Here is a 26,153-nt window from a genome sequence, read left to right on the forward strand (position 1 = left end):
GTGAAATCTACAAACTTTTGGCTATTTCACAGCCAGCATGAATCACTGCAGTGCTTTCACCTCCAATGAAATCTTGCATCATCCTCAATGTGCTTGGAGGATCATATAACACAGAGAGAGCCCTGATCATTGAGAAGATTTTGTTACAGAGCGTGACTGATAAATAATGAACCGACTCTGGCAACTTAGACCAAGCATCCTTTTAAATCTTTAATTTAATTAGAATGTTTACCATCTAACCTTTTTATATTAAGTTGAGTTTGATATGCTGCTTAATTTAAGTTTGATCTTTTTGTTTAGAAAATGAAGGGACTCAACTCACATGTAGCCAGCATGTGTGAATCTGTGTGTGTTTGTGTGTGTGTGTGTGTGTGTGTGTGTGTGTTTTTTGTTTTTTTTTCCAGAGTCACATCATCGAGAAACTATTTCATATACTCAGTCAGTCGTTCCGGGATTTTAACTGGCAGAGCTTTACTTTTCTGGGAAACGCTGGCAGTCTGGTTAAAATTGACTCTTGATTCCACTGTGTGAGCAGTGTGGGAGCATAAATGAAGCACACATTCTGCCCTTCTGCTTTAAAAGTGCTTTTTCATTTGAAGTAACTGAAAGCAAACTCATCAATCTGCATGAGAGCAATTGTACAATAAAACATACATCTTTGGCAAACTGGTTTTACAAACACACCAACTTGTCAAATATACCTTTTCCATGCAGACTTTTGCATGAATCAAGACGGATCACAGTCAAAACTAAATGTCATTTCAAAAGCTGATTAGACACAAACTTTTCAAGAATTACAGGAGCGCTCAAAAGTTCATCAGGTGCAGCCTCAGTTCTCGTCAAGCATGTGTTTGGCTGACTCTTCTCCACTTTGCACCCTCATGTCTCTGGGGAATGTGACAGTGTCATACTGTATGTACTGCTGGGAACAGTCTCAGACGAAGCTAGAGACACATGATAGAGTGAGACAAGTGCAGGCTGGTGCATCGGTGAGGAGACTCTTAGCTATCCAGCAGTTCGGGCAAAGTGAAGGAGAAGTTTCGAAACTCGTCCTGATTGATTGAAGGGATCATTGGGTCGTCGATTGGCGTGAGGGTGGGCTCTTCTTGAGTAAAATCTGGGTCAAAGTTGTTGACGTCCTCCGGTGTTTTCTGTGAAGGAATAGTTAAGAATTCAGTTACAACCACAAGGTGAGATGATGTTTAACACTGCGTAACGTCTGCTGAGTGTCTTTGTTAACATTTATACACACAGTTAAAAATGAAGTTATTCATGTGACTTACGATCCTGGGTTTGAAAGGTGGCTCCATCTCTCTACGATTCAGCTTCTCCCAGTCAATGCCATCGAAAAAGGCGTGACTGCTCACTGCGTCCTCTCCGCCCTCTGAGGCCACACAGCCTAGACGCCGAGCTGGGTTTTTGGTCAACAACTGTGCATACACAAACATAGATGAATTCATGAACACGTCACACTACACAGAAAACAGTGCACCGTCAACAATATGAATGTAAGATAAGGTAACGCACAAAAGCAACAAAAACAAAGAAGGATCACATGGTTTGGAATCAGTGAAATCAATACTGTCTGATTTTTTATTGAAGATCTATACAATGGGAGGAAAAATGATGCATATTATTGAACTAGATCAGACCAGACTTTTTCTGGAGTAATGCCAAACTGGACTCGTTCCAAGACGACATCCAGTCAGTCCCCACCTCCTAACTCACGAAAAACACACCCAAGATTGTGTATGACACCTCCCACAATGAATAAATTGGAGCATTTTCAACAAGGTTCAGGAGAGTGCAACCAAGGTGTCTCAACATCCCGGTGTTGTACACAATAAAACAATAGAACAGTGAATCACATGTTGAAGTCCAACAGTTTCTTTGTCAGTGATGTCTGGTAGATTGCCAGAGGGAGAGGCCAAAACAAAGTCAAAATTAAATAAACTTTGTTTCAACCTGCTTCTGAGAAGGTAACTGAAAAAAACCCTAATGTGTTTTGGACAGCAGGGTGTCTGTGCACACCTTGGGGCTGGTGGTGACATTAAGACTAAGCCATAACAAACTAACAAGCCTCCATCTCCAGAGTGACTGTGACCCAAAGTCATTGGAAAGATTAATTTGTCTTACCAAACCAGTTCCAAATACTCTGAACTACTTTAACTGGCCTAAACAGCCCTGCATTCCTCAGTGAACACAGACATAGAGAGCAAGATATAAATGCAGACTGGCATTAAAGGAGAAATTAAAAAAAAATATACAGAGAATAGGTTAAACCTTATACACCCAACTGATGGTTTTATGTGTTTAACTACAAATCACATACATCTTTAACATAGGTGAGAATTTTCAGAAGTGAACACAGGTTTTTTGATCTCTCAGCTTCCAGAAAGCTATTGTTGTTAACTGATGCTTAAACACTATGATAATCATCTTGCACAAACTTCAATCTGCTTGAAACAAGCGAAACATCTCTGTGAACATTGAGACATCTTTTTTGGGGGGAGAGCCAAGAAACATTACAGTTTAATGCTGTTAATGCAGTGGTGTGTAGGGATATGCAGCTGGGTGTATAGTTTTGATGACATGATTTGGTAATGGGTTGCAGTATATTTAAAGAAATACACCAGAACACCAGTATTCCCCTTTAAGTGGAAAAAACTGAGTTATACAGAACAGCTGGGCCAATGAGTTCATAGGCATGCAGACCATAAAACTGGGAAGAAAAAAAAAATTCAGCTGAAGCTGATGCCATCTTTCCATGGCTACACGTCAGCTGTGCCATCCTCACCACCAGACCAGCCATGTCAGCACTTCTACATGAAGACATTCTCCACTACGCCAGCAGAAAGACACTAAGCCATTCGATGATTAAAATATAGGTCGGATAATCAATTAGTAAACTGACAGAAAGTTGATTTACATTGCATTAGTTAATAATTTCAATCCTTCATAAAGCAAAACTATTGAATATTTGCTAGTTTCAGCTTCCAAAATGTGAGGATTTGCTCTCTTAAATCACTGTAAAATTGAACATCTTTGGGTTCTGGATGGTTGGTTGGACAGACATTTAAAGATGTCACATTTGCTCTGGGAAATGGTAGAATTGTGCATTTTGTACTGTTTTGTGATTGAACAAATAAACGAACAAACAGATAAATCAACAATTAAAAATAATAGTTTCAGCCTTAATAAAAGGCTGCTTAAATACAAAATACTAATTTAACCTTTAATTTATTGAGGTAATTATTAAAGTAATCTTTAACCAACACACCAACATTTTAAATATTGGTCATGCTTTTCGCAGACATCCTCCCCAAACCCTGAACATCCTGGTAACTGCACTCCATGAACTTGCATAACAAGGAGAACCTTGCAGCGGATCAGCCTTCAGTATAAATAGAGCAGCAGTGTTCAAATCCACTCACACCGACACGCATCTTTACATAATGTGTGACACTGGGAGCACGAAGGAGATTGCTCTTCCACTGCCTCCTCAAGAGTGTCTGAGTAACAACGAGAATAAGGGGTGAACAGGGTGCAAAGAGAGCAGGAATGGAGGGAGGAGGTGTCGTTGTATTTATAGCCTGTGTGCTGTGGCTGGGCAGTGGACCATGCCTTAATATAGTTATGTAAGAGCTGGGCCAAACAGCTGGCTGGCAGGGCTCTGTAAGGCTGTCAATCATTCTGCAGCCAGAGTGTCAGTCAGTCTGAAGGACAACAAACAACCAACACTGATCAAAGTAAATCAGACCAAACAATTTAAACCTTTGCTATTACGTTACAGACTCATGCTACACTAATCAGAAATGCTGAGAATTGCTCCTTTAATTAATGTTCACAGCTTGTTTTTTTCCACAATGCTGGTCACAAATCCAGGGAGAAATTGATTTCCTTTATCATTAGGCCAGTTTAAAAAAAGCTACTCAGACATTTCCTGCTATTGTATATCATGAACAAAGTCCAACAGGAGCAATCTGAGGAGAGTAAATGTCTGCCAAAAAGACAAGGACACCAGCAACGCCTGGCTTACATCCAACTTCATCCATCACACTGTTTTCAGAATGTTTACAGTTGATGAACCACTGAATACAAAATAATTAGAAGCAGACTCACAGCTTTGAGTATATTCACTGCCTCTGCACTGAGCCAAGAAGCATAAATTATCTCTTCGTTGAGGATGGATTCGAAGAGGTCATCTTCATTTTCGGCCTCGAAAGGGGCGTGTCCTGACAGCATCTCATACAGTAGCACCCCAAGGGCCCACCAATCAACAGAAGGCCCATAAAGCATCTCCTGGAGGATCTGTGGAAACATGTCAGAGCATACTAATAAAGTAAACCATCATAGCACAGAGAACATTAGAGAGTCCAGTAGCAAACCACTCCACAAGGTTCAGTTAGTAGATGTGTTGGATTAGTGTGTTGCCAGTGAGGCTGCACTGAGGAGCGAGTGTTGAGGACAGCAAAGAGGCCTTTCATAAATGCGGACACACAGTCTTGGTCAGAAAAAAAATGTCTCAAACATGAGGACACACACCATCTTAATCCCTCATTATGAAAACCAAGCACGCTTACAAAGGCGCATTTTGATGAGGGGATGAGGGCTTGTCAAGTCAACAGCGCCGTTCACAAGCTGACCTCACAGGTGCGCTGCCTTTCCAGTCAGTCAGGAAGGAGTTTGGAGTTATGGTGGTAACCACAGAGTTTGTTTTTAGTGAGGTGGTGTGATGGAGAAAGGATGGAACTGGGAACTGCATCAAATGAACTCAGAAGACCTGTGTTACAAGAAGCTAAATGTGGTTTATCCTCACTGCAATAGGTCGGTGTTAAAAACCGAAATATATAAAACAGAACCAAAATATCTGGAAACATCCTGTGCCACAACTATTACTGGATAAACAGTCTAAAATCTCTGTTATTATTAGTAGTAGTTATGGTTCTTAAACTGTATGTGTGTAAAGTTTTCAGCACAATGGTAGAAACTGACCTCAGGGGCAATGTAATCTGGAGTCCCACAGAAAGTTCCTGTGGCCACGCCTTCAAATATGCCCTCTTTGCACATGCCAAAATCTGCCAGCTTACAGTGGCCGTCTTTGTCAAGAAGAACGTTGTCCAACTTTAGATCCCTGAAAGGCAACAAACAGAAAACAATTGGTTTTTGGAGGCTTCCAGCAGACGTGAATGGATCAATATGTCAAACAGTAAAGGCTGAAAACTAATCAGCCACACAAATCCAATTGACGCCAGCAGCTGTTTAAATGTCAGTTTGTGCTTAGCCTCCAGTCTCACCCTGTTGGTGTTGTTTCTAATAATAATCTGATAGAGGTAGAAATTTATGGTGAGACAAAAAGAAAAGGTCCTCTGAGGACGGTGAAGCTGCGACACTGACAGACAACTCACCGACCATTAAGTGTTAACCTGGAAAAGTCTGACACATTCAGATCAGGCTGCCAAGAGGGAAAATTGCTGTCATGTCAATATTTATTTCTCTTCCAAGCAAGACAAAGTTTTAATTATTGTTTTTAGAGTAACAGATTCAACTAACAGTGTAGTTCTGTGAACTGGATGGTAAATGTAGTAGAGTGATATTAATTTGTTAATAGATAATCATGAAATTTGGAAAACCTTTTTCTTGGTTATCAGTGTGGGTTGTTTTTCCAAAGAAATGCACGCTTCCCAAATATATCATATCTGTCTTTCCTGGAACAACACCCCCGCCCACACACACACACACACACATTCCCGTTGCTTTTCCTGGTGTATGTTTGTTTGTTTGTTTCCCTTATCTACATCCAAAGTCTGAAGATAGAGAGGATTTTTTATATTGTACTGACTGTAGAGTAATGTGAGGTTAATGTGTGATTTCTACTATATAAATAAAATTGATTGATGGTTACCGAGTTTAAAAAAAAAAAAATTAATATTGTGTTCTTAATCTTACTAAACTGAAGAAAGACAGAAATCATTGTGCATTTGTAAAAGTGACTTGCTAATAAAATGCAAACTCATTTGTGTCTACAGAAACAAATATGAATGAAATGTCCTATAATGTCCTGTAAAATGAGGAAGTCCCTTTGCAGTGCTGACTTATGAATGTGAAATTGCTGTATAACTAAAGGATGGAAAAAGCTCCTCTATGTTCATGTCAGCTGCTGCTTTGTCAACTGACAAAGAGATTAAAACGTGTGAGCGTGGCCTTTGAAGTTCAGCTCCAATCTGTGATCAGGTGATCCAACTTCAGACAAAGGTCATTTTACAGAGATGGACTGAAAGCTACACAGAGATGTACCAGCAAAGGCTGATGCTGAAGATAAATTATAATATTTGGGAGATGCATGAAATAAAAATAAAAAAGTTCTATTTGTTGTTCTTATTTCAGCCAAAAACTTGAGATTTTTGGTGATTTTGCTGATTTCCTAAAAACAGGAACAAAATCATGGTCACAGAAATGCTGATTGTAGAAGTGCTACGCAGACTGACGGTCAAAGAGCACTGGTTTGGTTGGATTAATCTGGTTTGGTCTTCCCTACTGTAAGTCGATTGTGTAACACTGACTCATATGTTCATGGTGGTTGTCGCTCGCAGCCTAACAAGCAGGCCAAAAGAGAGCAACTCTGAGGCTCAGCCGCGGAGTACACAGATTAGAGCATGTAAGAGCTTAATACAACAAGGAATAACAAAATGTGGATATTAACACTTCTGACACTGAATAAAGAGTGTTTTTGACATCCTAATTCATCAGTAAAATATGAGTAAAAGTGTATGTCTGTGATTTTCTATTGCAGACAAGATAACCAGTTATTAGTCAAATGTTTTCATGCTCCAGAGCACCATGTGTGTATAAATTTTACTGAAGATGTCTCCAGTGGAAAATGAACCTCTCAGCCTGGCAGCTTTAAAACCGCTCTCTCATCACTGAGCTGCAAAAGACCGATATATCCTGTTTACACCTGGTATTAACAAGTGTCTTGGGTGATCTGATCACGAGTTGGCAGCTCAAAGTATGTCTGTTTACACCTGGCATTAGAATGCGTGTCCACACGTGCCTCCAGTGACCACTTGTGATCGGATCACATGTCCCCACTCTATAAGCAAATAAACACGTACATCATTTCCATCATTGTGTGCCCCCTCACCTAAATCAAATACTTGTCCTATTGATTTATAGAATTATATGCAGACAAGCATAAAACACGTTATATGGTTTTGTTGTCATTTCTATTCCAATCGTGAGTTTAAAGACAAAAATGAGTTAGGGGAATGAGGAAAAATGGAAAAACAAAAAGTGGATTTCCCTTTTTTTCACACAGAAGATGGAATACCAAATTTCATTTGCTCTCCACACTGGGAAGACAGGTCTGACCTCAACTATGCACCAGTTTCTATGGGAAGTGGGTCAGTCGGACAGCGTGGTGTCCACAGTAACAGTTTCACAACAGGGGTCCAAGGAGATGTTGTATTGCTGTACAGATTGTAAAGCCCCCAGAGGCAAATTTGTGATTTGTGATATTAGGCCATTCAAATAAAACTAACCTTTAACAACTGGAGGACTGAGAGTATTGAGGGAGTGAACTTTAGCATTCCACAACAACAGATTTTGCAAGATATAGAGTTGCACCAAAATGAAAATTTCTGAAGAATAGTAGAGGAAGTGCTGGCAAGCACTGTGACGCACAGGCAGATTTTTTTTGGTCATTGTGGTTAGACACTACAGCTGATCTACCTGTCACCGCCTAGTGACCTCCATACAAACAGACATCAACTAAAGTCTGTACCACCATGATATTAAATCACAATTTCGTCTCACAATGAGTTAAAACATTCTTTACTGCATTTTAAAAAAACATTAATTGGGACATGCCTTAAATTACCAGTACTGAATCAACACTTCTCTGGTACATTCTCAATAAACATTTATTGCAAGGTTGTTGTACTGGACTGCACAAGATGTTCATGATATTGCTTTCACCCTGTGTAGCTTGTACCTAATTGGCTCTCCTCCCTACACTGTTGTTGAAATCAGCCAATTAGGGCTCAGAAGTCTTTTACCAAAACTGGTAAAATGTAATTCATATCATGGCAAACCACAACATTTTAAAATCAACATGTCTGACACGCTGTGGCTGAGAGATAAACCAAGACTTTACCTAAAGCTAAAAAAGAGATAAGCAGTCAAGTGACAGTAATTCATGTTACACAACGCAGTTACATGGGCTACAATTTTATTTTAAGGAGGCACTGGCCTGATGTGCAAGCTGCTTCTTGGCTTGTTATTTTAGTTGTAGCATGCAAAGTGCGTGTGGCCTCCTAAGCTAACCGTCATGCTATGTGGTGCAGGCTGACACAGAACACATGGACCACTAAATATAACTCAGGATCTTAATGTTAGCTCACATGATGCCCCTTTTGCTTATCGTCACACACTGGCATGAAGCCCTCAGCACTGCTTCACTGAATGATTATAATCATAAAACCAAATAAATGCACTTTCTAAATATACTGCACATACAAGAGGTGTTTGCAGGATTTTGACGGAAAAAAAATAATTGAGGGATAACTTAAGTTACAAAGGGAAGACTTCCTATACAATTAGCTTGTGGCTCAGAAAACCTGACTGATGTTTCAGCTGACATAGATGAGGAGCACGAGGAAATAATGGCTGAATGTCAACCTGAGAAGGGCAATCGAACATGTTTTATATTTCACTGCCACAAATTAAAAGATTTGGAAGAGACACATTTTTAAAATGGTCAAAACTGAAGCAACAAAGGTAGGACAAGTATCCTACATTTAGTCTTTAGTATGGGTCAAGCTACAAAACTGCTGGATCTAAAACATTTCCATAATGCAACTTTAGAGTACATTTTCATTAGACCGCTCTGTCTAGTAAATGCTTACGCCTTTTAAACTTCATGTCATAAGTTTGTACCTGAGGTACTCTTTTATACACTTATAGTTCCAAAGCCCAAATTAAGATATTTTGCCAGACTTGACAAAGCAAGACAATTTTAGGCATCAAGAGCATTTCTTCCCAGAACAAAAAAGCATTTAGAGATAATTTTGAGATAATTCTACATGTTTCCTGCATATTTCTATGAACTTACTGGAAATGAGTGCCAGTATTTTAAAACAAGACAAGATAAGCATCATCAAGAATATGACATTCTTCAAAAAAGCTGCCACCAAATGCAGAGGAATCCCCCTACTTTGGACCTTTTTGCAAGAACTGTCATTTGTGTACGCTCCACAGGAAAGATGACTTACACCCTTTGTCTACAGCAAGACAAGGGAGAAAAATACTGTAGGAAATGAGACTGTTACTAATGGGAATGGGATAATGATTAGTGTTTTTTCCTCTCTCTCACCCTCTTTGATTAAGCATTAATGCTGAAATCCCAGCGCAATGAACTACACCCGTCTACCTGTCTCTGATGTTTGTTGATACCAAACAAGATTTCCTGCTCTCTGCTCCATATGTTTGCATATTAAACTTTTTGTTGTTAAAATAATTTTAAAAAAGAAAGAAAAGAATATGATATTCTTCAAAAAACACTAGTTTTGGATTTTTTTTTTTATAAACTTGGGATATCTTTCTGTGTATTATGTAAGAGCGTGTGTGTGATTCAGACCTGTAGATGATGCCTTTGCTGTGCAGGAACTTGAGAGCGGAGGTAATCTCGGCCGTGTAGAAACGCGCTCTGGGCTCCTCAAACTTCCTGGACTTCTGAATGTGGAACATAAGATCGCCTCCATTCACAAACTCCATTACAAAGAAGAGTCGGTCCTGCAAAATACATGAGGAGGTGCCATTTACACACAAGTGCACATACACAAACACACACACACAAACTGCAACAGCCTCACAGAAGCTCCCATGTCATTAAACAGCCCAAGAAACCATGACCAAGGACATTCTGAGATTGCTCCAAGGATGCTTCAAGGTCTGCTTCTCATAAATGTCACATGGATGTGTAATTGATCTATCTACAGTTTAATGTCACCAGGGCAAAAAAACAAAACAAACACTGATCAAACCTATAAATCTTTCTTTCTCATTACAGGCTTTGGTCGATATGTGATCTAGAAGATGGGGGGGGGGGGGGGGGGGCATGAGGACATGATGTACAGATCTGCCTATAAAGCTTCCTGAAGTGACCTGGAGAGGCAGGAAATCCACATTGGTCTCTGTTTAACTGCTCTGTGGTTTAGAATGATCTAGTTTTAACCTGAGATTATGTATGTTTAATAATGTGTTGTGCAACTAAGAGAGGCAGTATTTGTGTGGTGGAGCTCTTGCGTAAGACACCACAACCGAATAGTTTCTAAAGGGTACATTTTAAAAAGCTGATCACACCAACATCATTTGAGTCCTAGGGTGCTAGAACCTTTTTGTCTAAAAAAAAACTGGTTCACTGTTTTACTTAAAAAGTGTAATTCTACAAAAGGTATCCACAGATCCCATTTCCTGACATGGCCATTTCAAATTCACAGACAACTAATAGTCCCCTTTGAATTTCCAAAGTGAACTCATGCTAATGTATTTTGCAATACTTTCTCACAACTCCATGAACTCGATGAGAAGTCTGGACTTAATTTGCTATTTAATGGTTTAAATGAGCTGCTGGTGATGAATTGTTGTGTCGAAGAAGAGATCAGACAGAAGAGAGATCATTTGGTAAAAGAAAAAAATATGCTACCAGTCCACCTCATCCTCACCAGACATAACCACTTCCTCCCTCCCACTGTTTCCATGCCCATTCACGTGTATTTTTTTCAAACTTTCAAAAGTTGAAATGTAATAATTCTTGTAATGTTACTTATTTATTTATTTAAAGGTTTAATGAACAGGGACAATGCATATTAATAAAACATTTTGACAAATGTAAACATGCCAGAATTAGCCAAAAGGCTATTTTACATCTGCTGTCCCTGGACTGATGTTAAGTAGTCACCCTTAAAGAATATAAAATGATTTAGTCTTAAGCATACGATAACATTTAAAACCACTGATAATTTTACCATAAACTTTTGTTTGCAGAAAACCTAAAAAATGTTCCACCATGCCCTCACAGGAAAAATGTCAAGTCCTTTTTAGACTGTCTGCGGATGGAAAAAGCACAGAAACACCTACAGTACAGGCTCAAAGGTGAAGTGTGGTGGTAGAGTAAAGGCTGCTCTGTGGAGGTGTGAATGGGTCAGGAGATCATTTTGTGCTGCTCTATTTTGATCCAGAGTGAAGTAGGTCAGTGTCAGTAAACACCCAAAGCAGATTATGATTGTCCTGTCTGGCTGGAGGGACAGCTCTGCTCATCATTCACACTCTCTCACTGAGCCTCCCACAACAGACACGACACTGGGGAAATGCTTCCACCTGCTGACCAATTCATGTATTACAATTCTGAGTCCCAATTCTATACAACTCGTTAACCGCAAATACACAATATGTCATAGTATAGTGTGGTTAGTATAAATATACTATGTCCTATAATGTACAAACAGGAAGTTATGACTGTCAGGTGGCAGATGACAATTATTATGGAAGGGTACTTCCAGTTAAACTTCACAAAGACTAAGCAAACTTTTTTTGCTTTTGACTTATTTTGTCATTTTCCTTCCTGGAGCTGTCTCACCACTATTTTCAATTATTTTATTTATTTATGTATTTTCTTTTGCAGCTGTAAGTACATTTACTTTCCCTGACCTGCTTAGAATTAGTATGTATATAGTATTGTGAAATTTGCCAGTCTGCTAATTTTCCTGCAGACTAAATAATAGTGAAGAGAGCATTCAGGTGGTATTCAGTTTGTTGTAGTCTGCAAACTCACCGCTAGCTGCCACTAAATCCTACACACTGCACTTTAAGAATGTAAACTGTGCCACACTAAGAACACCAAGGTACTGTAGCACTTAGTAGAAATATAAGACTATTGGTAAAGAATTTACACATCCAGCAATCCAGGAATTGTAAACTGGGTTATGACTTTTATGTTTTAAAATGGCCTTTGTGAAATGCTGGTGTTAAAGTGAACCACAATTTTAAATATTGAAAGATAGAAAATATTCTATTTTACTGCAGCCTCATCCTCTGAAACTGAAATACTCGGAAAACATCTGAGATCCTTCTAAGCTAAGAAAGTTCCAAATACAGTACAGAGGGTGTTTTAGAGGTTTTTTTAGAGAGGGGCTCTTTTTTGCACTGCGCTCTTTTTGAGTAACAGTACTTGTTCATGCCACAACTTGATCCACAAACATTTCTTTTGAAAGGCAGGAGCAACGGTGCGCAGTTTGACATGAAAAGTTTGGATCATTATCTCTGTTGAATTGCAATGATGCAGAGATTTCCCTCATAAGGAACATTTACTGAATCGAGACATGAGTGTGCTTGTGTGGGCGTCTCTACTGACCGGTGTTTGAAAGCAGCAGTACAACTGCGTGAGGTAGGGGTGACAGCCAGCCAATGACAGCACCCTCTTTTCAGTCATGGTACACTCCACATCATCATCCTGCAAAATGATGTCTTTTTTCAACACCTTGACTGCGAAAACCCGGTCTTTGCCGTTTTGTTTTGCCAGCATCACCTGCAGATACAACACAGACAGAGTTGGATAGATGAGAGTTCATAGTTCTTATTTCCCAAATCAAGGTAAACATTTCAACAAGTAAAACTGATTTATTATATAAAATACGTTGCGGTTTTATGTCATATTCCTTAAAAAACAAACTAGACATGCACTATTTTCTTTAAGTATATATGTTCTCACATTCTACCCTCTTCCTCATTCATTCATTCATTCATTACACAGATCATTTCCCACCATCCACTCCTGTCCATCCCACCTTGCCAAAGCTGCCCTTGCCGAGCACTTGAAGAAATGTGAAGTTTGAGATGCCCAGCCGAGGGGTCTCGGGCCGAGTATCTTTACTTTCCCTCCTTTCAGAAGGCATCCTCATCTGAGTCGCACCTTTGGCCTGCGAGTGCAAAAAACACCATTTTGATTAATCTGATCAATTTGTGTGGAATTATTTGATCCATTCTGAAAACCATTGAGCCTTCATACTACTGAGTTGCGCTTGGAGAGTCCTCCTGCCTGCAGCCCCATCTCTGCTAGCTTATTGGCCAGTTCCACACTGTTGACGCCACAGTTTGGTGCAACATTTCCTTTACAGCGAATGTGAACATTCATTTTACAAACTGAAGAGAGAAACCACAGACAGGGATCATTAAGCATTCTCAGGGCGATGCAAGACAAACTACAACTTTTGAAATTCGGTTTTTGAGGGACGTATATAGACATGCTTCTTACTTTTGCAGTGCAGCCCCTGCCTGACTATCCCCCACAGCAGTGAGCCACAGTGGTCACAGAAGGTGGGCGACTTGTAGTTGTGGATGTTGAACTTGTGTGGGACGTTGATGCTGAAGCCTTGGTTTATAGGCTGCCAAGAGAAGACACAAGGAGAAAAACTTTGAACTAACCACTGAATGTTCGACAGTATTGGCCAACCATGCGTGTACATCATCTATATAACATTAAGGTGCCACACAGAGTGCATTGTGGAAAAATGTCTAGTTCCTATTTCTGCCATAGAGGGATCATTTGCTGCACTTGCTTTCCTCTGAACTTCCCCAAAGAATGGAAAGTTGAATTGTTGCAAAAGTTTAAATGTTCCAATGTTAAAAAAACACGTATATTTATAGAAACATGCTATAATAAGCATGTTTAGAATATAAGTATAATATTGCACACTACAGTGTTCTGGCTCAGTGAGCAACAGAAACAGGAACCTGTACAGTCGGCTGATCACTGCAGGTGTTTAAAGGCGTGTGTGTGTGTGTGTGTGTGTGTGTGTGTGTGTGTGTGTGTGTGTGTGTGTGTGTGTGTGTGTGTGTGTGTGTGTGTTGTGTGACGGAGGGGGCTGACTAACAGGTCCATTGCACATCCTGTATCAATTACCAAAAAAAGATATCAGTGAATTAACAGTGACAACATGCTTTCGGACACAATGATTACTTTGTAACTGATCTGACAATCCGTGAGGAAAAAGATATACTGCTGTTGTACCAGCAATAATGATTCTACTGCTGAACAAGAGTGTTAATCAGCTCATCATACCTGCTCCTTCGCTGTCTTTTTCATCCGTGGACACACAGTGACGACATGCTGGTGGCATCGTTTGTGAACCACACACGTACAAACTGAAACAACAGTTGCTCAATGTCAAGTCCACAATTTATGTCTGTATGTTTACATATTGTGTCAACAGGGGAGAGAAAATAAGGTTTGCTCACCTTGGCATTGATAACCCTGCTTTCCAAAAACACCCCTATATAAAGGAAGAGAGACACAATCAGATCCAGTTTACAGTCCACACAGAACACATGCAGGTAGCAGTGATTCGTCCTTGACCAACTCACTCACCAGATGAACTCTTTGCAGTGAAAACAGAAAGTGGGCTGGCGAAGGAAAGTGGACATGAACTTGTGCCCATTGACCTGATGGATTTTCCGTCTCACTGCCCCCTGCCGCTTCCTCGTAAACTGCTTGTAGGTCTTCTCTTTCACTGTGGCGTCTTCTGGAAACAAAATGAGAGAAAAAGGTCATATTCAAACACCAGCAGACGAGATGCTGCCGTTAATAGGTCCGAAATGTTAGGACTTTACAGTGGAGTCTCACACGGGTCTTATCAGGCCCTTAACTGTTGGTTCTGTATACACGGATTATTAACAAAAAATATTTGTTCTGGGGAGAATTTAAAGCAACTTTTGGAGTTGATCACAGCAGAAAAAAAAGGTTTAAAATGTGGTTTGATATGAACAAATTATCATTCAATCTGAACAAAACCAAATGTAAGCATTTGGAGGGCAGGGGGAGGATTGAACAATTTAAAAGGGATCATTTAATTTTTAAAACATTGTGTGATGAATTTTTGGAATGGATTGGAAGATCTTAAGGAAATCAGAAGTATAAATAGTTTTTGAGAGGGACATAAATGAGAAGGGCAATGTTTCACTCATTATTGTGACACTTGTGGTGGATGATGTTATTGTGGTTTCATATGTGGGATTAACACTGAGTATATTATTTAGGTTGATGGATGGAGGACATGTGGTATTTCTTTGGCTTGTTAACTGAGAGTTTGCTGCTTATGTTGAAGTCTTTTGGTTATTATTTTTTCAAATCAAAAATCAAGACCAAATTGAAATTCCTAGACCCAACACCTTTAGAGTTTAGGTCTGAAAATATATTAAAATTTGGAATCAATCACTGTTGTTGTCAGTATTTTTCTATTAACAATGGATCACATGACTACTTGTACTTAGAAGGGGTCAGCATAGCGATAACTACTAACTCGGCTTCCCCTCATCTACAAAGAGCTTTATATTATCTTTCAACTCATTATTTTAGTTTTCCAGGCTACAAGTTCACTGTTTATGTTCACTCTCACAGCAGGCCGTGGTTTTCAGTCATAAAACACCCACTTAACACCCGCTATACGCCCTGCCCAGCAAACAGCAGACAGAGTTAGAGACAATCTGGTAAACACATTGAAGCATACAGCAGCTAAAAAGACAGACATTTTCCTCAGGAATGTGTACAGCTCCAAAAGGACTACTAATGCAAATTTGCTCCAGGGGATGTGTAAATAGCAACTGTTTGCTAACAAGTTCACCACACCGGCTTACAAGGTGATACTATGTCAGTGTTCACAGCTTGCTGCACATTGCAGGCTTAAAAATTGTGCACCCAAAGGCCATTTTCTAAAGGCATCACAAGTTTGCAGAGCGCTTTGTGGCGTCTTTAAATTACTTGTGTTTTTTCCCCAGGAACTGTCCAAAAAGAAAAGATATTCAGCTTCACATTTTAAAATCTGGCATTTTTGCCTGATAAATTATTTAAACGACAAATTGACTATCAAATTCTTACTTGATGGACAATCAACTAATAATTTCAGTGCTAGTCCAGTGTTCCCCAGAATTATTTTTAAATATTAAACAATGGCAGGTTCTGCACTCACAGTTTGACATGATATTACCAGTCAGCCCAGTGTGATGAAAAATACAAACGATTTCCTACACATAAATTAATATTTTAATATCATTTCCAGAATAATACCAACCACCGTTTCTTTCAGTTTCACCTTACCTTGATTGTTACAAAATATCTTTAAACATAAAAATGTTCATTTTCTAAATGAATGAAAATTGAGGGTTGGATGTAGCAGAGGACAGATTGATTTAAACATTTTAAAAAACGGGTTTTTTAGAAAGGTTGAACAAATCATCAGGGATTATACTGTGTAAATTCATGTGCATATCTTTTGTGTTTGCACATGTTTGTGTGGGTGGGATCTGAGTGTTTAAGCTCTAACTACGTGAGAGGCATACGCTCAACGGTGGAGCTATTTATGAGGTGTTGAAAACCACACATGCATTATAGAAACCGATCTGCAGAGGCACCACTATGCCCCTGCAAATAACAGATAGTTCTGCGGCAGTGGTGTGAAAGGTGGGCTTTACATTCTGACTAACATTTTATAGCATACACTTCAAGTCTTCTGTCTTGTGCACAGACAGTCTTTCTGATAAAAAAAGTATTTCATAAAGAATCTCTCTCCACCAGAAAGACTTACTGTAGAGTTTTGTATTTTTTTCCTACAAACATTTGTATGAATATTAAGAGTTTAAAGTGCACACTAACAACGACAGGGCAATAATTACATATGATTTATAAACCTTCAGTGAAAAGTATTACATAGTGATATTAACATACTTCATATTAATGATTTCAAGGAAAATTGTAATTAAAACTAACAAACTGATTGTTTATGTTGTTTGTGTGCAAACCTTTATCTAATGAAATGCACAGAGGGTCATTGCATTAAACCTTAATTTCATTATTTTGTATGCATTAGTCATATTGTCATATATCTTATCCTATCCTATCCTATCTAATATTGATTATCACCCAGCCATAAAATTAACTGAAAAATCAGCCAGAATTGTGCATTTGTGGCTTTGTGGCTTTGTGGTTAATGCTTAGTGCTGTTTGCCGCCATTAAACCCTTCAGGTTCAGCACAACACTAATAATGTGACCATTTCAGGACTGCATTTGTCCCCTTATTTTTACGTCTTCAGTACAGTCTTTCTAGCAATAGTAACCTTTCAACCACATGACGGATAACATATAAAAAGCACAGGTTATGTGCACAGTTTGGTGGGTTAACTGCAGTGTTTGCAAGTAGTTTTGTAACAATAACAGGCTAAGCTGGAAAACAAATGTTCCGGTGTACTCTACAGAGAGTGTGATGGATTTAAAAAAAGAGGTCATTTCAGGATATATAGTGTTGATGAAATAAAAAATTGAGAGCCAAAACAGATTTGTACTTAAAAGATGTGAAATAGTCACATTTAAAAGTAAACCAATTAATCAGAAAAAAAGATCAGCCTTCGGTTTGGCGGCTGGTGAAACATGGTGACAGGAGATAAAAAGCAGAACTTACTATATCACTCAAAGTGAAACATTCCATCTGAATACCCCATCGGTCAATATCTGGTTGGAATTCAAGATGGTCAAGAAACCAATCACCAAATTATACAGAGCAATATCTAACAAATAAAAACCGTATTCAAATTTTTTTTCCCGGAAGTTAGTATCCAGAATGAAGCCCAGGCAAACAGGTTGAATGTTGGAGGAATTGTGGATAGAAGATGGCAAAATGTGGCATCAGTGGTTCAGAACAATCAGGGTCCTATGAGGATTCTTGTGTGATCTTATGAATCCAGCTGAGCTGCAAGGTAACACGGTGGTAGACAGATGGTTCATCCAATCACCTGCCAAGTATTTTTTTGACAGTGCCTGCCCTTTCCAAACTGTTTCCAAGGACGATTTCTCAGATGGTTGTGTGTAACAAACCACCTGGAAGAACCTCAGATCTATGACAGGTGGCAATATGTAATTAAAGGAATTTAATCAATGGAAAAAATAACTTATGATGAGATTATAGAATGCACAATTTACGGAGCGATGGCTAATTCAGCTGATGGTAATAGAAGAAGACTGGCCCTACTCTAGCTTTAAAGTTATATGTACTCATGAGTGGAGAGGTTAAAGTCTGATTGTTTTATACGTTTCCTTGATGTGGTAGCTCTAGTTCATTTATTGTATTTGTTTGTATAACTTTTGTTGTGTCCCTGGGTAATCTGTAATACTAAAATGGAATTTCCTTTCCGGATATTATTATTGTGAGACATAAATGTTGAGCTGGAGAATGGGAGAGATGGGGGGGTCCGAGTGGGGGATCAGGTAAGTGAAAAGGACTAACAGTGTGGATGTATGGATGGAAGGACGTCACTCTGGAGAAACACATGCAGACTGAATAATGATGTGACGAATGGGTGCAAGAAGTTTTTGCAGTGAGGGAGAAATGGTTGAGAGATAAACTGAGAAGAAAACTTGATGTTATATATGGAATGAACAGTGAAAATGTTGCACGTAATTTAAAAAAAAGCAGAACTTAACAGATGGCAACTTATCACCAGCTACCCAGACTTCTCCTTCAAAGTCAGTTTCCGTTCAATGACATTTCATCACCTAAGACATCATGAACATATCTCTACAACAGACGTTTTCAATGGTGATGTCCTTTGATGTCTGAAGAAAGCAAACATTCACCCTAACACAAAAGATCAGCCAGACACAGTGTTATCTGATACATACCAACCTATTCGAGTCACACACACACACAAACGTCTACATTCACGTATGTATGCATGCATGCACGTCTATTTTCAGAGTTTCTATAATTACACATGTGCACTCTGGGTATTTAGTTGCTCACAGACACCAATTATTCAAAACAGCAGAGGTGATAGAGAAGAAAGGGACTGACTGAATTGGTACAAATGGTGAGCATATACAGTAAGTGTGTGAAATAGAAACGGTGCAGAGGTATGACGCATGAGGAGAAACACTGGGCTGCGTGTCAAAAAAAGTGTAGTGACCTCACCATCTGTGAAGGATCCGGTGAGTGTAATATGGACGTAGACCTTTCCCTCGGGCTCCAAGTCCATCTGCAAACACACCAATAAACATACAATTATATTTCCGGATTGTCAAATAGCTAAACAAGAACAGAATAGGCACCAGCAATATCATAAGAGCAACTTCTTCTCAAAAATAATTACAACTTACGGGTAAATTAAATGTATGTTACCTAAATAACATACATTTAACAGTAAAGCTGGCAAATATGGAAATTATATATGAAACAAAGAAAGAGTTGTTTTAAAGACAGCTTTAAGTTATAATAATGGAGGGGTTTTTTTGGGTTTTTTTTAAAGGCATGTGTGACGGTATCTATTTGACATTTGAGCATCAGTCAGTGTCAGTAAACTACAGATACAGCTGTGTAACTGCATATTTTTTGCATTCTTCAGTGTGTATGTAATGTCACAGGAATTTGGACACCATAACAAAAAGACAACAAAGCAGGCCAGGCAGGTTGGACCGGTTGCATAGTATTGCGGTGACCTGATTCTCAGTTGTGAATAAAATGTCCAGGTATGCATTAAAAAGATCTACGTGCAGAGGAGGGTCTTTCTGGAGGCGGACAGTGACAGACAGAAGGAAAAAGACACTTCCTGCAGCAGCCATTGAGTGGAAACTTTGGTCACTGTACCCTCGAATAAAGATCTATTTCTGTGACACGTACACCCAACCTGGAAAATACTGATATGTTAGGTGGCCACTCAGTTGGCACATAAAGTACAAAACTTTCATTTCACTTTGTCAACGTCTACCCTTTTGTTCTCAGTTACCTGCTCATATCCTTTCTCGATCTACAGTCTAGACAGCCAGTTTGACTTGTCCACTGGGGACTTCCTCTGTGTTATCTTTGATGCTTTAACCTGCGCTTACGCTGTAAAGAAAAATGTATAAACTGAAATGCATTAGCGATTTTGTGAAATGTATCTCTCCTCTGGGAAGCTGCTCTGATCTGAGCTGATCTGACAGACATTCGCAGTGACAGCATGATGGTGCAGTTAAAAAGCAGAACATCTACTACTGTATCACAGGAGGAAGTTTGTTTCTTTTTCTTTCTTTCTATTTGAATTTTTTATTTTTTTTTAGAAACGGGGGATAGGCCTGTTTCAGACAAGCAAGCACCACATTTTACAGGAACGTGTTTAGGGGGGCCACACTTAACCCACTTTCAGTTTCTTCACTCTGAGTCCGAGAAAGCTCTCTGCTCTACAGGCCCACATTCATTTTAATACTGATTATAAACAGCACAATGTAAAATAATGGGTAAATGACTGAGAAACAAGTCAAAATTATAACAATGTAGTGCCATGCGGTGTCAACAGGTGGGTGGCAATGGAAACTGGCCTCAATGTCATATGGTGAATGTGTCAGAGGGCTGATGATGTCAGTCCTGACATTAACTTCACTTTGAGTTTAAAAAAGGAGATGAGTAACAAAAAAATTCTGCTGAAGTTGCCTCATATGCAACTAAAAAGCAGTAGTTTTGACAGGATAAGTGTGTCAAGCAGGAGGAGCAGCCAGCGTGCATTGAAGGGCTGAAGGTACAAGAGAACGTGGAGAAGCTGCATATGAACAAATAGAGAGTGAGTATTGTAGCAGTGAGCCCTCAAGCAAGCCATCAAGACGGTGGGAACGCTGAAATAAATAGCAGTGTGGGCGTGTGGAGGCTTGTGTCTTTACTGCCTCACATGTGAAACAAGCCAGCCCAGCACTTCTTCTGTGCAACAATAACCTTCACAGTTCAGATCTAGCGGATAACAACTTCAACATTATGTCCTGAAGTGAGAAACTGTACAAAATGTACTAACAAATGACTTGTTTTAAAACTGCATACTAAGCTGCAGTTTTATACCACTTCCCCAGCGCTCGTTGGCCTGGGTTACGATTTATGCAGAGCTGCCTTGAAAGCTGTATTTTTCTTGTTGTTTTCTCAATTGATTTGACTTGTCCTCCCTACAGTACATATCATGAATTCACTGAGTGATGCTTTGAGTGAGGGGAAGTGATCTGTTCTAATAAAATGTATTTCTTAAAGACATGTTGAGCAAAATATGTGTTTCACATTCTCACGATACTTTTCAAACTCCATACTGAGGTAAGAGACTTACTCACACTCTACTGAAACAACAATTCAGATGTATGAGCTGATGATATGTTATGGCCAAAGACAGGTGTTTCAAGTGTCAGTGAAGTGGTCGTGGGAAGTTACCTTTTTCTGTTTTGTTTTTTGGTATTGAGGCATTTGTCTTTAAAATACATTGCTGGAAAAGTTTACATATTTTTCATTATTTGATTAACATTAATGTTACAGTAAAGTACCTAAAAGACGCATTCTTGATATTGGTGTTTGTGTGACTGTAAATAAATTGAAGTTCTTGAACAGAATAAACTCACGTGGTGATTGAACTCACTTAAAAGTTTGCAGAATTTTTGGCTTAAGCAATTGAGAAAAATATATATAAATTGTAAATATTGGCTGGAGGATTGTGTGTCTATAGAAAGACATTTCTGAACATAATAAGAGTGTTGTGGTACGTAGTCCATACCACCTCAGCCTGCTCCAGGCCTGGACAGGTTCAGGTTACAGTCACCAACACCTGCAGTGGCTTATAGTCCTGAAGGGATGAGAGTCTGTCAGAAGAGGGGAAACTCCAGTTTGAAGGGGCAATTTTTCTGTATGTGTCAGGATTAGAGTGAGACAAAGCTGATTCTCTACATCAGGTTTTAAGCTGGTCTTTAATGAGACCCTTTGTGGCATTAATCTCTCATGAATTGTTGAGTGTGCATTTGAAGTGTTGAAGCGCGTCTGTCTGAACCTTTAAACGTAAATCAACTATGCATGGTTTACCTTATACTCCTTACAAAGAGTGTGGGTTTTTGATGACAGTAAAAGGCTTTTAAGTCAATGTATGCAAGACCCAAACAGCCCTTGTCCACTGCAGTGAACACACTAAGACATGAAGATGTGACTATGAAGTCCTTCAGTAGGCCTGAGCTGTGTCACTGGTTTGATCTCCTCTCAGTGAGCAGGACACTCAGGGCAGATGAGGTGATTATGTTTTCATGCAGAAAAATAGACAAAGCTACTCACAGAGTGAGTGTGCAGTGGACATGGTCTCTAGCTTAAAAGCATGTTTTGTTTCATGAACTTGCTCACTTTTGATTACTTTTAAGCTTGTGTCAAAGTTATCGTAATGAAACAACAGTATAGCTTTGGATAGAGGAGCGATAAGGCTCCATGGAGACTTTTGGGAGATTTTAATCTAATTTTAACTACAGAAGCTACATTTTTTAGTTTTACTGAAACACATAATAAAAATGTATATCAGTTTGGTACAATTATCAGAAGATAAATACAAGAACTCAAACCAAGATTTTAAAAAAAAAACATGATCCCTTTTAGAGCCTATGACTTTCCAATGAGAATCAAACTGAGGCACTAGCTTTAGAGGTCCCATAACCCTGTAGGCCTCTGAGTCAGGGTCCAGTATGCCCACAATAGTCTACTGGTTCTTAGGGTCAAGGCTGGACTACCAGCTGGGCAAAATAGGCAACTACCCCATGTTCACATAACATAACTTGAATAATAGTTAATAAAAAATGTGAATAACTAAAAATTAGTTTGTAGATATTTATCACTGAAGTGCAATATCAAGAATGCAGCTGCTGTCTTATCATCGGTGTCCAAACAAAAAGTAGTTTTTTAAATATTATGTTCACATGATACATATTCCTGAATGAAGTGGTATTGAATCAAATTAACATACTTTAATTGAAACACAGAAAACCTGAGTCCAGGTTCAAGTACTTTTCAGGCTCTCTAGTAGAGGTGGGCCGATCAATAACTGATGTATCAATACTACCAATGCTAAATCTTGTATTGAGTATCAATAACAGCATCAAATACCAAAAAAGTTTCTGGGCACATGACCACTGTTGGCAGTGTGTGCAATGTCTGCTTCACTGCTGCTGTTGTGTGATGGACGCAACAATCATTTTGTTTATTTAAAGAATATACACAATTATTTTACATGTACCTATTCAGTACTTGTAATACTTGTAAGACACGTTCAGAGATATTCCTGGTCGTCTTTGGTCAGTGCACCATGGTTTCAGAGCTGTGCTGAGTACTTGCACTCCAGTAAAAACCCCTTTCAGGTCTATTTAACTGTCTTTTGTTTTAAGGTACTTGATTAAGTAGATAATTAAAAAGAGAATTAGCAAAAAGAAACACTGCATGTTTAGCAAATCATTGAGTGGTAATGAATATGTGCACAGAGGTAGCCTGTTACACACTGCTCTCCTCAACATATTAATACATAAGCCACTTTTAATTATAAAAAGTATTGCTATCCCCCAGGTGCACTTTAAACTCTGTATAATTTGGGTCTTTATAATATGATTAATTGCAAGTTGGTTGAATTTTGCACCACTGAAGTAGAATATCAACTATGTGAGTTCATCAAACTTGTGGTCCTGGTGTTGAAGAAAATGTAGCTTTTAGATTTGTTTTAGTTTATATTGTGTTTATTTGTTGTAAAGTTGTGTTTTATCAACCGGTACATATAAATCCTGGAGCAACATAGGAGCAATGTGAGCAATATTCCATGAGGCCCAAGCTAACATATTCAAATTATTTGTTGCCTGAGCAACAGTCAAAAACGCATAACTATTGAATTTACCATCATGGAAAACCTGCACATTCATATTTGAAACTGCTACAACTTTTTTTTCCTTTTTTTCCTTCTAAAGAAATAACGCGAGTTCCCAATTAACAGAAACTGTTGCCAATTAATTATCTGTCAATCCCTTATGCATCTAATGTCTTCAGCTGTAGGGTACTCACATGTATAGTGAGGTCAATCGGGGCCAATATGAGGTTAATCCAGCCTTGTAGTGGGGTGACTCAAGTGGGACCCAACATTATTTGTCCAAAGGCTCCCTAATAAATTAAACCAGCCATTTTAAGGCTGTAAAACATGTTTATATCTTTGTTTGTCGCCCTGATAGATTCAACAATTACTCACCCATCCATCGAAAGTCTCTCCTGTGTTGGAGGTCTTAATGAAATCTTCAAACGGAATGATGCAGTTTGCCACAAAGTCATCATATCCGAGCGGAGTGTCGTGGAAAACAGCGAGCTCAATATTTTTCCCTTCGTTCACGTTGAGGCAGAACTCCTCGTTGTAAGTCGGCATGTTGGTTTTCTGTTTGGTGTGAGTTTGTCCAATTTTGAAGTCGTCCACCTTCACCACAATGTACGGGTCAAGGGTTGCGGGAGTCTTGTTGAAGATGACAGTGTGGCGGAGTGAGAAGGTGGTCGGCTTAAGGTCCACTGCCTCGCCGATGCGCAGCTTCAGATAACCGTTAAACTTCATTTTTTTTTACCTTTATGCGGAGAGTAAAAACACTGAAGAAAAAAAAGGTCTATTAAAAAAAAAGCAACAAACATTTAAAAAAGTCTTGACGCACACTTCACAATAACAGTGCTGAACATTCACAAGTCACACTGCATATCCTTTCAATTTAGAGTCAACTCTTGCGTCCTGACGCGCTCATAATGAGTCCACTGGTGCTTCCTGACCTCAAACCTCACAGCTCACACTCTTTCTGCCTGCCTCCAAATCGCCGTGCTGTCTGGCTGTAAAGTGTTTCTGCAAGTTTCAGTAAAAAGGAAGCCACAACAGACATGCAGAGAAGGAGGTACAAGTTCCGCATAACTTGTCACAGAGCACGCACACACTAAACAAACGCATACACACATACACAGCACTAAACCTCTAACCTGTCACTGTTGGTTTGGTGTGTCACGTGATTGAATCTGTAGTCCTTTTTCAAGACAGACAGGTACTATAGTGACCGTGATGCATCACTCTGTTGTGACGACTCACCTGTCCTGCTGTGAGCGGGAAAATACCTCTACCTAGTGGCTGCTACACAGGACTACACGTTTTTTTTTCTTTCTCACCTATTTGAAAAGTACGATATTGATATTGTAGAGGCCTTGAACGCAGTGGTATAAGTATTAAATAAGGTTAATTAAGGTGCTTGTCATAAATCAAAATACAAAAAGAAATACAATTAAAGGCTAAATTATATATTATAACTAAATTAACCTACTCAAATATAAAAAAAATATAAATCTATTAGATATAATATATGAATAGATTAAATAAACATAGAAAAGAGACTAGATGTGCAACCATAACTATAACTATAACTATAACTATAATATACTATTTGCTGAGCATACACTGTTCAATGATGTCAATAGGTCATAGTACACTGTACATTAGTGCAGGTATATGTTGCTATGGTGGTAAGGTGCATGATTATCCATGTTGCAATTAAAGGTGCAGTGTGTATATAATGGCATCTAGCAGAACGGACTTTGTCGAAATTGAATATAATATTCATAGATGAATAGATTCATAGAGCATTTTAATTAATGTATAATCACCTGAATATAACAACTGTTGTGTATTTGTTACCTGAGATTGAGCCCTTTATATCTACATAGGGAGCGGGTCCCTATGGCTGCCATGTTGCAACCCATGTAACCCATGTTACTACAGTAGCCCAGAACAGACAAACCAAACACTGGATTTATAGAGGGCCTTTCTCGTTTTTTTTTTGCAATTTTTGCCGCAACATGCCTATAAGCCACCTACATGAATAAAAGGCTCGGTGAGGAGCTATCAGTTGATAGCTTTGTCTATTTTTCTGCATGAAAATATAATCACTTCATCTGCCCTGAGTGTCCTGCTCACTGAGAGGAGCACAAACCGGTGACAAAGCTCTTCACACATAACCTAAACACTGGTGTTATGTGTACATTGATACTTGAATAATTGACACTACATATATCCTTTATATATCCACTATATCTCTCTTTATATTTGTTGCAATCTGTTTTCACAGTCAGATGAGTCTCCTTTTTGACACAGAGAGTCATTGTACAGACTAAGGATGGCTGGCAGGAGTGACTTCCTATAACGTTTTCTGCCACAGCAGAGATGAAGAAGTCTCCGACTTTAAATTAAAGCATAAAAGGTAAAAACATGATTCATTAACATGTAAGCAGTACTTTAATATTGCATT

The 26,153-nt window shown here is 38.9% G+C and overlaps 1 protein-coding gene across 1 annotated transcript; it reads right to left on the reverse strand.

Moving 5' to 3' along the window:
* Positions 1–153: 153 nt before the first annotated feature.
* On the reverse strand, positions 154–24,792 carry prkcha (protein kinase C, eta, a). The gene is made up of 14 exons (XM_062439926.1): positions 24,080–24,792; positions 19,015–19,078; positions 14,426–14,579; positions 14,296–14,330; positions 14,120–14,202; positions 13,313–13,442; positions 13,067–13,200; positions 12,846–12,977; positions 12,413–12,586; positions 9,638–9,792; positions 4,996–5,134; positions 4,123–4,311; positions 1,284–1,430; positions 154–1,151 (listed from the first exon to the last, which is right to left on the reverse strand). The coding sequence occupies exons 1-14, from the start codon at positions 24,428–24,430 to the stop codon at positions 1,002–1,004; spliced, it is 2,037 nt and encodes a 678-aa protein (XP_062295910.1). The 5' UTR covers positions 24,431–24,792; the 3' UTR covers positions 154–1,001.
* Positions 24,793–26,153: the final 1,361 nt, after the last annotated feature.

Source organism: Scomber scombrus, chromosome 19, assembly GCF_963691925.1.
Source record: "Scomber scombrus chromosome 19, fScoSco1.1, whole genome shotgun sequence".
NCBI lineage: Eukaryota > Metazoa > Chordata > Actinopteri > Scombriformes > Scombridae > Scomber > Scomber scombrus.